At 52.1% G+C, this 12,161-nt stretch overlaps 5 protein-coding genes across 5 annotated transcripts; 2 read left to right on the top strand and 3 right to left on the bottom strand.

Moving 5' to 3' along the window:
• Positions 1-1,643: 1,643 nt before the first annotated feature.
• RHO25_002558 (uncharacterized protein) lies at positions 1,644-3,001 on the top strand (the record flags this gene model as incomplete). Its single annotated transcript, XM_065602271.1, has 3 exons — positions 1,644-2,674; positions 2,747-2,819; positions 2,879-3,001. 3 exons carry the CDS (start codon positions 1,644-1,646, stop codon positions 2,999-3,001), a joined length of 1,227 nt encoding a protein of 408 aa, XP_065458343.1.
• A 370-nt stretch (positions 3,002-3,371) lies between these two features.
• RHO25_002559 (uncharacterized protein) lies at positions 3,372-3,869 on the bottom strand (the record flags this gene model as incomplete). Its single annotated transcript, XM_023598128.2, has 2 exons — positions 3,372-3,434; positions 3,507-3,869. The coding sequence occupies 2 exons, from the start codon at positions 3,867-3,869 to the stop codon at positions 3,372-3,374; spliced, it is 426 nt and encodes a 141-aa protein (XP_023456327.2).
• An 876-nt stretch (positions 3,870-4,745) lies between these two features.
• Positions 4,746-7,462, bottom strand: RHO25_002560 (uncharacterized protein; the record flags this gene model as incomplete). Its single annotated transcript, XM_023598129.2, has 2 exons — positions 4,746-6,794; positions 7,325-7,462. 2 exons carry the CDS (start codon positions 7,460-7,462, stop codon positions 4,746-4,748), a joined length of 2,187 nt encoding a protein of 728 aa, XP_023456324.1.
• A 240-nt stretch (positions 7,463-7,702) lies between these two features.
• On the top strand, positions 7,703-8,269 carry RHO25_002561 (uncharacterized protein; the record flags this gene model as incomplete). Its single annotated transcript, XM_023598130.2, has 1 exon — positions 7,703-8,269. One exon carries the CDS (start codon positions 7,703-7,705, stop codon positions 8,267-8,269), a length of 567 nt encoding a protein of 188 aa, XP_023456325.1.
• Positions 8,270-10,858: 2,589 nt separating this feature from the next.
• RHO25_002562 (uncharacterized protein) lies at positions 10,859-12,160 on the bottom strand (the record flags this gene model as incomplete). Its single annotated transcript, XM_023598131.2, has 1 exon — positions 10,859-12,160. One exon carries the CDS (start codon positions 12,158-12,160, stop codon positions 10,859-10,861), a length of 1,302 nt encoding a protein of 433 aa, XP_023456332.2.
• Position 12,161: the final 1 nt, after the last annotated feature.

The following is a 12,161-nucleotide window of genomic DNA, read 5'->3' on the forward strand; positions in this document are numbered from 1 at the left end:
TGCAAGCTCTGGCGTTTTGGTTATGGGCGTGGTCTTCTTGATTGTATGCGACGCAAGTTCTTGCTGATTATCTCTTGTTGGAAGTGCGAACGTGCCTGGGAGAGGACGTGGTGTCAAAACTAACTTCGCGCAGTCGAGAAAGGCGCATCTGAAGGACCTGCAAACACAGACTTCCTGCTATATCTTCCTCCACGAAACTGACATCCAGTACGCCGAAACCGACTTGGGCCCCTGAGCTCATCTGGCGAAGCGGTGCACTCCAGATTTCAGCGTCACCATTTCCGTCCACTCTGCAAACCGCAGACCACACATCTGAAAATCGCGGCCGTTTCGCAGGAGGCACTCTCATATCCTGACGTCGAAGATTTGGCTGCTGGTGGCAAGACCTCATGTATGTCGTTGACTCATTCCTCGCATCTCCAGATCGCAGAGGGGCTCGAATTTGGTTGAGTACTGGACTTCCGAGTTCTGCTCGATATCAACGCAGAATCTTGCAGGGCACGCGAATGTCGATGGAAGTGCCTTTTACTGTAAGGCAGATACGAGTTTCTCCGTACCTTCTGAATGCCAATAGGAAAACCGCGCTGGACACCTGAAGCCTGGACAAGCCTTCACTGCGATGCGAGCGTATCGATCCTGACAGGTACTGGATATCAATGCCTATCGAAGGCGTCAATTGCAGGCATTCCGCTGCGATTTTGGATCAGGCTCTCTGCTGCACGCCATACTGATCGGCCATCTCCGCTCGCATGAACAAGCGCATGCAGCAACCACTTCGAGAGACTGGCGCCTCGATAAGCCTTAGCAGAACCTGCGTAGCTGGTTAGTCTTCTACGCATCTTCGGAGAGGTCCCTGTACCACATGGCTTTTGACAAATCCTGCAGTGGCGAAACATGTTCCAGGAGGAAGCGCAGCCAGGATGCTCTAACAGATATACCTACAATCCTTCACTAAGTCCGCGCCTAGAACGCCTTGCCCGCTCCGGAGCCTCGGCTACATCACGAAAGTGCGTAGTACAAGACTCACCAGGTGAGACGTGATACGTGTTTGTGATAGACAACGTTCCAGTGAAGATTCGGACTTGCACGCATAGAAACTCCTCGTACCGGGATACCCCAATACTATGGACGAGCGCCCAAGAATCTGCGCTCAAAGTGGTAGGTCGGTCCGCGACCCAGGCAACAGTAGTGCATTCGTCTACGACGAACTTGCTTTTGCTCCATATTGCTCGCACCATAAGTGCCGAGGAGCACACACTCAGTGGCCAATCGTCGGGTTACAATGGCGGTGTACCCCAGCATCCACTGGTTCCACAACGTTCGCGTGGAAGTATCAGAAGCCCAAAGGCACTGCGGAGCGCACGCCGAGCATTCTACTGCACACACCATCCAAGCAACGGGTCATTGGGTGGTGTAAGGTGGCAGGAGTGTGGTATCTCGCCCTGTATCCGCGAAGCACCCTCGCAGCTGACGTGTATGTCGGCTTTGTTGGCAGGAATGCGACTGTACGAGGATGTTCCTAGTTGGAGATCTAGCGAACACGACTCGCAAAGAGGCCCTCTGCGCCTGCTCATCACTCTCTGACTCTCTGTAACAATCAGCGTTTGCGATATTCACTGCAATTTGACAGAAAGTAGGGCAAAATGCCAACCACGGCAGCACTGCAAGCGGCCGGCTTGAATGTGTGTGAATTGAGACAGATTATCAAATTGGACAGAGAAGCCACGAAAGAGCTCCAGTCACGTACAGACAAACTCCGAAGAGATCTAAGGAACGGAGGAGTTTTGCCAGAGAAGACAGTAGAAATGATGGAAGACCTCAATAAAGACATGACCAGGGAGCTCGTACAGAAAATCGAGAAGATAGAATCGCAAGACGCACTTACGACCACTGATCGCGAACTCCTACAAGCACTCAACGCTCAACTTGCTAAGTGCGACCAGTCAGGAATGAAGTTGGCAGAATTGCGAGATCTGGAAGAGGAGCTTCAGCGCAGAAGACGAGATTCTGGTTACAAAGATACTCTGCCTTTAGGCGGCACACCTCGAAGAATCAGCAAAGCCAGCGCACGATACACACCGGCTGAGAATCCTCATACAATACCGATACGAACAAGTAGCAATCTCCCGCCACCTCCGCCATACACACCGACATACAGTCCGAGCAGCAGCGATCCAACATTAACGCCGCCATCATCTCGGTCACCACGCTCCAGCAACCATTCACTAGAACGAGTAGACAGTAGCCAAGGTCGCAGTCGGAAAAGCATGGAACGTACGCGACCGCCATCCTTCATGCCACCGACAATGTCCACGAGTCCAAGATTTCCACCTCCTCCAACCTCACCAATCATGCCCGCATCAGCTCCAATGAGCTCTACTCCACCAACTCCACCCTCTCCAAGATCTTTCAGAAGCATGCCATCACCTTTTGCACCGGCTGTGCACCCACCATTTACCTCTCCTTCGGAGCCTATCCGCAGAAGCAGCAGTAATAAACGCGCCTCTGCAAGTGGAACAGGCGAGTACCAGTTCTACTCGTATGCCGACTACGATGACAGTGACGATGAAGCAATTCATGCGGAATGGAGCAAGACAGACTGGCCATTGCTGTATCGAATCCTAGATATCAACCCTTCGACTGATCCGGATGTTCTTTTGCTTCTTGCGAAGAGGTATGCTGAGTACCAAAATGTACATCACAAAATGGACGTGGGCTAGCATGCTGACAATATCCCCACTCACAGACAACTCGAACGTCTCTCCCTCCGTCACAATCCGAATCGAAATCCCGAGGATCCCGATGCTCCTTCAAGATGGGTAAGCAAATTCTCACGAGTTTCCGTTGGATCGTAGTACTAACCACATGCAATGAACAGATTGCAATCAACAAAGCCTATGACGTTCTCACACACCCGGAGAGAAAGAGATATTATGACGAGTATGGACGCGAGCCGGATGAGGTGGAAGGGATTGATCTTACGGGGTTGAAGATATCTTGATTGTTCGATCCACGTTGATTCACTGATTGGGAGTTCGTTGGGACGACTTTGGAAGAGGATGGCTGAGCGTGCAGTGTTTGTCCGGCGAGTTCTTCATGCTTCATCACATCTTTCGGCAGTTTATGCGAGTCATTTTGTGCACATGGGAGGAAGCGCTGGAACACACACATCTTGAGAATCTGATATAGCTTCGATCAATGAATTGTTCATTTCATACATCGCTTCTCAAACAACGGTGAAAGAGACAAGGGTATCGCCTAATCATACAACATTCACGGATCGTACAGTAATCGCGTCCGTCAATCATTACTTCGTCGTCACATGCTCGTTCCCGTACCCTTAATGGCATTTGAGCAATAAAGGTCCTTCCTTAGACACAAGTCCTTCTCGCGCCACGGCCATCTGTACCATGCATTCTTCGAGTACCAGCAGCCTGTTCGAGATAAGTCAGTCATTTAGTCCACGCCGATATCACGCACTCGAAAGCTCAAGATAAAGAACTCACCTTCTGTCCACTCCTCCCCGTCGCACTGCCCTTCAACTTCAACAACGCTCCAGAGATCTTATCTCCCATGCTCGTCTTCCTCTTATGGTGGTGCACTGGCCCCGAAGTGCCCGTCGTGTAATGTGTTGCGTGGTTACTAGCCATTGGTCCACGACCCCCGTGACCTCTGTAGCCAATTCCGTTAGGATGAGTGGTGGTCTTCTGCGTCGTGGTCGTCGTGCCCGTGATAGGGTTCGTAGATTGCGAAGTTGTGACTTTGGCTTGATTCTTGTTTCGAAGACGAGAGAGGAGAGAAGGCTTCTTGCCTGTTGCCGTGGTGCGCGAGGTGCGGGTTGTGGTGTTGTGTTTGCGAGTAATGGCCATTTTGTTTTCTTGGTCTTCTGGTTGTGATTGTAATTTGTTGTTCTTCTTACTTTGTCGATTCTTGAAATAGTACTCTGTAAAAGTAGGTTGTAGCTCTGTACTCTGCTGTGAAGGATAAGAAGGAAACCCCAAAGTCGTCCGCGGAGGCATCGCATATATCTAGTTTCCACGACGTTCGTGATTCATGGTCCAGAATACCTGCTTTCAGCGACAAGGGCAACCGAGCTCACGAGATTGCCAAACTACATCATCGTCCACTTCACACCGTGCCACAACAGTTCGCGTAGCCTGCGATAACCCTACTGGGCACATCTAAAACGACGTCAACCGTCCCGATTCAGAGGCTCAAATGTGGAGACAGGGCTGCGCAGGTGTCGTGGTGGTGTGGACGCGAAGTTGGAATCCTGGCCAAAGGATTGCTGGAAACGAATTCAGGGTCCGAATTTCTCGCTGTCGAACAACGTCATACCATGCTTGAAACTTGACACAAGGCTTGATATCGAGTAGATCTCTGTACCAAATCAGTTAGACCATTGCGAATGGAAATAGAGAACAGCGTCAGCTTGACTCGGGATGGTGTGCAGAGTGCGGATAAACTGTTATCTGATGCGGTTGCTCAGCCACAATTACTGGTATCACGATCACAGCCACATATGCGAAGAGTCTCGAGATCGAAGTGGCTGCGCGAGCGAGATCAGCATGAGAGTAAGTCTTGACGAGCAGTGACGTGAGCAGAGGTGTGGCTGGTATCAATTGAAGTCCATTGTCTGACCATCTCTGTCAATGGTATCGTAGTTTTACCCACCCCGATAACGCCTTGCTAATACCTCAATTGTATTTCATGCCAGCTTCTGTATGCTCGTCCTGGGACCAGGCTCAAGGCAGATAAGCACCGCCCGCAACGACCAGATTCATCTGTGTGAAGCCGACCTTGTAGACCGGACTCTTCTTGGTCGGAAAAGCCGAGATCTGGTCGGGTGATACCACGACGTCCTTCTTGGACTTGCCTTTCGCGACAGCACCTCCTGTTGCCGCGCCATCGATCTTGGCACCCGCTCCACCTTCGCCTACGACCTTGCCTTGGCCTTCCTTGTTGGGCTGCACGTCCCAGACACGGACAGTTCCGTCCGCGCCGCCAGAGACGAGCACGCTCGACTCGATGCTCCAATCCAGACTCCAGATTCCGCCTCGACCGTGTCCACGCATGCGCTTCACCAAGCGACCGCGAGCTAGGTCCCAGAGCAGAATCTCTCCTCTATCGTCGGCGCTGGCGAGAATCTTCCCGCTCGGCGAGCACGCAAGAGCAGTGACGTTGCCAACGTGGCCGGTGAAGATACGCACAGCTTGTCCTCTTGAGATGTCCCACATGCGCACTGTCCTGTCTGGCGCACCCGATCCCGTGAAGATGTACGCGCTGTTCGGATGCCATGCCACTGTGTCTACATCCGAGTCGTGCCCAACGAAGAGCCGTAGTGGTGCAATCTGCGGCGTACTCCAGAGTCGAGCTGTTCGGTCTGCAGAGCATGATGTGAAGTAGTGGCCATACGGTGAGAAGCGGACGTCCCAGACAGGCAGATTGTGGGATTTGTAGACCACCAAGTTTGTCCATGTGTCTAATGACCACAGTCGGATAGTGCAGTCCGCTGAGCAAGATAGTAAGTATCTTGGGCGCGAGTCTGATGAAGTCGAGTTGTTCGTATGCCCATTCGTCTGTGGTTCTGGAATAGCAATCGATGGCGAAAACGAAAGCCCGTAGACTGGGCCGGAGTGTCCGATCAAGCGCCGTGACGAAGATGGCTGGAAGTTCGGAGGGTCAGTAGGTGAAGTCAGAGTCTGCCCATCCAGTGACCAGACTCTGATATATGACTCTGCCGATCCGATGGCGACGAGGCAATTGTCGCCGGAGAATTCGATGCAGTTGACGCTGTCATAAGTGTTGTGGAATGTGAACATTGTCACGCTCACACCAGGCCCGACGCCGCCAGTCTTGTCTTCGATGCGGAAGCGGTCACGGTTCTCCTTGACCCTCTGCACCTCCATAGCCACGTCTCGTGCCGTGGAAGGTGGGAAAGGGAGTGTATCTCGAGATGGTGCCGCGTCAGCAGTCTCTTCGCGCTTTATGCGCTGCTCAAACTCATCTATCAGAGAGTTTTGGCCTGCCCCGGGCGGATGTGCTGCGTCATGTTCTTGCAATTCTGCCTTGACGTCCTCCAGCAAGTCATTCTCCATGGGTAGTGGACCAAGAGCAAGCTTTGACAGTACTGAAGGTGCCTTGGGGTCGAGGTTGGCAGATCCGGGATTATGACCAGGAATGCCTTCGTCCTCTGCCGGCACGTCTTCTTGCCCGTCTCGGGTTGCTAGCATTTTCGCCAGACTCCGCTCAGTGCCGGCAGCGGCGCGATCCACTATGCGCACATCCAAATTCTGTGAGATGATATGGGTGATGACCTTGCCGCCTTCGTTATCTTTGCTCTCCAAGTGCATCATGAGCGTTTGGAAAGCCATGTTGCTAAGTGTCAGGCGGTACTTGTTGTTGCGATACAGGTCCGCGACCGCGTTGTCCTGCGCGTGCTCCGGCTCGTACAATTTGGAGAGCGCTCGCAAATCATCTGGATTTTCGCGCTCGAAGTGGCTCCGAAAACGTGTGAAGAATTCCTCTGCATCTCGAGAATAAAACTCGCCGATGCATTGCAGGTAGGAGTACACAAAGAGTGGCCAGAGTAGACGCTTCAGCTCTGGCTTGTAGATGTCCAAGACGTTGTCGATCCAGTTGGTGACGAGGTCGAAAGCGCGCCCATACTTCTTGCCGCCGATTTCATCTATCGAGGTGGCGACGATGTTGCCGTTGGCGTCGGTGTTTGCACTCTCTTTGCGGAGCATGGCCTCGGTACGGCTGTACCCTTTCTTAGAGAGATATTCAAGTACCTGGGGAATGAGGTCAGCCATGATGCCGGTGGAAGTTGTTTGACGCGCAGTGATGAACTAGTTGACGAAGTGCAGGATCCGAGTAAACGGGGTTGCGCTGTGCGGAGGAAGACGGCTCCATCGTGTTGACGGGAGGAAGCGCTCTGCCGGGCTCGTGAGGACTGACGTGAAATCTCCTTCAATGTCGATGTCGATGTCGTGGGAAAGCCAGCAAGACAGACATCGGATTGAGCTCTGGTGGGTGCCTTCTGGCGACGGATGATCGAGTGTCTCTAGCGGCAGTGGCGACAGATCGGAAGGCGCTTTCGAGTCATTGCCGGCTTTGCCTCAATAGCAACATCTCGCGTTGCTTTCTCTATCCGAATTCGTCCAAGTCCAATTCGATAGAGCGCCGTCGCTGGATGCATGTGGGCTCGCGCGGTCCTTGGACGCCAGTAGGAAAGGTTCGTGCGATGCGCGACGCTTGATGGGGGGCGCATCCAACAGAGAACAAATCGTGAAAATCAACGCGACAACAAAGGCACACTTACTATTTGATTCAGATTCTGCTGTTGGTTGTTCTGGCCGCCCGCGCCGCCTGGCGCATTTGGGGGAGGAGCGCCCATGCCGCCTGCACTGGAAGGTCCAACGCTCGTTGTGCGCGACGGCGGTAACGGCTGCGACGCCATGATGAATACTGAACGGCCTTCACATGTGAAGTGGGAAGATGAATAAAGATGATCTCGCGAATGATGTGAAGTTGTAGTGGAAATGGAGGGGAGGCTCGAAGTGAAGCTGTGCAGGGTTCCAGCGGCTCGGCTCATCCCGCCGCTAAGCGGTACCTGCAGCTGCAGCTGTCGCATCACTTTGTCCATGCTGTATCGCGAAGCTACGCGCTAGTTCACGATGCTGGGGAACTGAGACTCGCGATGGCGCAACAAAATCGGACCTTCACACCAGAAGAGCGCATCGACGAGCTCTCGGAGATCAACCAAGATGTCTCGAAACTTGTCACTTCTGCCGGCCAGGCAATTCATGCGCTCACGAACCGACCATTAAACCTGTACGCTTCCGGGGACGATGAAGACGAGCAAATGGCGGGCACAAATAACGACACCGTCGAAGATCGAAAAGCCCAATTCAAGGACAACACCGAGTCTTTCTTCACTCACTTGCAGTCCATCTTCGTCATGCTCCGCCGACAGACCTACGCCCTGGAAGAAGCTGGTATAGTCACACCTGATCCACTCGCGTTACCTGAGCAGCCGAAACCAGTACAGGCGCCGGCTCAGTCGACCCCGAGAGGGTTCGCGCCAGTTCCGAAAGAGCAGCAGCTGGATCCGGAGAGGATCAAGAATGGTGGCTTGGGACACCTCGATATTGGCTGGCTGAATAGTCGCGGCAACAAAGTCGGCGCGGAGAAGGAGGCTGAGCTTGTGCAAGAGGCGAAGGCTCTGCTTGAAGATGTCCTGAGAAGTGAGGATTCAATTGACTGAGAGCGGATGAGAAACGTGATGGACAATATCAATGTCGCTCCATCTGCACGTTGAAGCCAGGGATACATTTGGTCTTCGCATGGATTGGGTAGCGCGATCCTCCTTCTGCGATCGCTGCCATAATATGGTCGAAACTCTCGTGGAACTGATGCCACACTCCATGGCCTTTCGCGCCTGACCCCGGACAACGACAGCACACACCTTACATGGCCCAGTGCGATGCAGACGAACCATCGTCTCAACTGTACCTCTTCGGAAAGGAGTCCAGTGGCCCAGGCGCTCAATTTCGGGCGCGCAGAATATATCCGTCGACTCTGTTTGGCAGAAGGCGATGTGACATCGAGACTACAATGGACGCCGAGAGGTTCAATGGCATACGTCCGCTATGTGGTTGCTTATCTGCCCTCCCCGTGCCGAGCGGACAATCGGGTTGATGACTTTGTGGCCGACCAAAGCTTTGAAGCACGGAGAAGAAGTTTGAAACAAGGCACCGCCCTTCGGAGATGTGCAGTGGAGGAGGCATGTGGAGCTTTCAGCAACACTTGGAGCATTATACACAATATACGAACAAGCCTCTTTCATCACACGTTTCGGACGATCGGATGCGTTCTTTCCCTTGTCTCAACTTCTTCGTCGATTTCACAGATCGAAACTGAAGTGATCCCTGTTCCCACGACCACAGACGGAATCAGGGGTCATGTGTGCTTTTCAGCATCAACAACCCAACGATCAGCCTTGGTCTAGTGGTATCACGTTAGTCGACTTGCAGACGTCGCCGGACACACGTTGGACGAGACGAGCTCCTCATCGTGTCAAGCTAGGATATGAGTGAGTTGGTTACCTGTCAACATCACTCGGCCAAGGCTGATTGTTTTGCTCTGCGTTCTTAGATATCTGGCCCTTTTTGTCCTTGTGAAACTAATTTTCGCTCAAAGCTCACAGCATCGAATCTGACTGCTGCAATGTCTCAATCCATGCTTTCCCCATGGCGCTATTCATATACAATTCTCACCGTCAAATCCACAACGACCGGCCTTGGTCTGGCGGTCTTAGCGTAAGTCTTGCAATCATGTACGCTGCTTTATTGGATCGCTGGAGTGATGACACGAAAAACGTCGTCGAGACTTCGTTTCTGTCAGCAGTCGTCATCCGAAAGCGCTAGACTATTGTCCATTGTTTTGCCTGTTCTTGTCTAATTGAACGCAGCACTCTCCATAGAGATACGTGCGTCTTGATTATGCTGTCGCTGAATTTTCTTCGTCTTCACTGTGGATCAGTGTTGATAAGTGGGCAAGCTTGTGAACGTCCCCAACAATCACCATTGGCTCAGCGGTACAAGCGTAAGTCGTGCCAAACGTACGCTGTTGTATACGATGACCGAGAAGACTAAAACGAAGAGGTTCCTTGAAGGTCTGCGTTCGGTTCTTCCATTCATCATAAGCCGCTTGGCCATTGCTGATTGTTTTGCACTTCTTCTTCTTCTTCTTCTTCTTCTTCTTCTTTATTTTTTCGCCTATATCTATCCATATCTCGCCGCATGCCATGGTCTCTCTCTTACTCCCAGCATTCTTGATGAAGATCGGTCATTATGGGTGTTTTTCTTTTTACATCATCATCCAATCGGACCTAGTCTAGCGGTAAGATCACAAGTCGTACAAGTGTGTGCGCTGATCAGCTTGACCAACAGCCGCGGGGACCTGAAGACGCATCACGATTTCTTCCAGTAGTCCTGGGCGCCAGTGGAATGCTTGGCTATTGTCGATTGTTTTGCTTCACTTTTACTCCGTGTACCCATCTTCCAACTTGGAGAGACTCGTTCACCTGTCTTGTGCACGTGTTTGACTAGCTGTCGGGCATTCCGACTAGCCCCTATAAGTGGCTGGAGTTTGCTTCTACTCAACGATCAGTCTTAGCCTAGTGGTCTGATCGTAAGTCGACGTTCAAGTACGCTGATCAACTTGGATAGCAGCGAGAGCACCTCGGAATCAACTTTGATTCCCAAAGTTCCAATCTGCCTCAACACGCTCGGCCATTTCTAATGTTTTGCAACATTCATTTTGCCTTGCCAAAAGCCACTTGGTTGCTATGCTCGACATCGAAACCATCGCCATGTTGCAATATCGCGAGCGCCATGTTTGCTGTACTCTTGGGGTGTGTGAACATCCATAGGTAGCTCTGATTGAACGCACCTCCAACGATCAGTCTTGGCCGAGCGGTACAGCTGTAAGTCGCTCTGTAACGAGCGTTGCTGAATCCAGTCCGATGTCGCTGCGAGTAACACCGTCGCTAGTGTTAGAATGTCGCTTCAGCCACGGACCGCTTTCCCATCGCCGATTGTTTTGCACGTTCTTTTGCCTTGCTCACCAAGCTTTTGCTGCTTCCATTGGTGCACAAGTGACTGTGGTCCTCTGTGATCACAAGCGACAACCTTGGGTGAGGCTCAAAAATTGGTTAGCCTTCATATACCGATTGCATCTTACGCCTTTAGAATGAGCGGCATTTTGCAACTTGCACGCTGACAATGTGCAGCTGAACATGCCTTGCGGTTACTACCTCTCTGTACCCTATGTCTGCTCTTTGTCCTGCTGCTCAGTCCACATAGACTCTCCATCCATATGCCCTTCCAAACCACTTTCTCGCTAATTGTGCTCCAGCCGCCGTGGGTTGAGAGAACGCGATGTCCTGTTTCCTTCCAATCTTCCTCAGAGAATCACCTGTCGTGGGTTGTTTCCCATCTTCTCGGGACCCGATCGTGGAATTGTGCCGGTTGATCGCAGTGTTCAAAAGACATCGAGCTATGCCTTGTCCTCTCACGGAAGAAGAAGTCCAGATCCTCGAGATGCCCATGACAGCAGAATGTTTGGACTCGGAGAGCTCGATTGGATGTGCCGCTGCTTCTTCAATCTCGTCTTGAATAGCTTTTGCAGCATCTGCTTCTTGCTGCTTCCGTGCTCTGAGTTTCTCCAGTGCAGACTGCGTTCTCGTGGTAGCTTCTGCTTTCTCCCTCGTTGGGGTTGCCGACCTCTTGTCTTTTTCTAGAGCCTTCGGCCTCACCACCTCCAATGCTTGCTCAATCCTCTTCACCAGCAAGAACGCCACACACTTCGTCCCTCGGACATACAAGAAACACTTATATGTTGGATCGTCCGGAGCCTCTCCGCCGTCCCGCCTTCTTCCCTGCCAAATCTCCTTCTCCGGGATCTCCACAGCTCCCAGCTCCCTCTGCACAATCTCCAAGACCTCCTGTGCCTTTCTCTTCCGATGAACAGAGTTCCCACAGTCCATATACACAATCGCGTCTCCCACTTTCACTCCTTTGAGGACACATAGTGCCTTGTCTTCTTGCCTCACCTTCACCACAAAGTCCTTGCCGACATCATACCCATCCACATTCTGCTTATGGTACTTATCGTGCAGTTTCCGGTCTTCTGCAGAGGAAGCGACGTACTGCATTCCACATGTGAGACATTTCTTTTGGACTTTCTGGCCGAGGCTCATTTGCATTTGTTGGAGACCATCGTTGGCAGAGTTATACGGTTTGGAGGTCTTCGAAGGGCGAGGGTTGTCGGTGGAAGGCGTTAGAGGTTTGCGCTTGCCGAGGATGGAGAACACGTTCTTGAAAGGTCCTGCTGTTGTCGATGTTTTTGAGACGGACTTGTTGTTGCGAGTTAACAAGGACTCGTCTTGCTTCCTTTCCCATGGAAAGGCGTCCGGAGGACTGCTCGGCGGACTGCTGACTCCATTGGCAGCGGATTCGCTGAAGATGGCTCGTTGGCTCGACGCGCGTGGTGGTGTTGAGCTCATCATCGATGCATTGTATCTGAATGTTGACAAGTCGAAGTCCTCACGACGCGTCGAAAGTTCACGCGTCGATGAGCTCATCCCTGCCATC

The sequence above is a fragment of the Cercospora beticola genome, chromosome 2, assembly GCF_033473495.1.
Source record: "Cercospora beticola chromosome 2, complete sequence".
NCBI lineage: Eukaryota > Fungi > Ascomycota > Dothideomycetes > Mycosphaerellales > Mycosphaerellaceae > Cercospora > Cercospora beticola.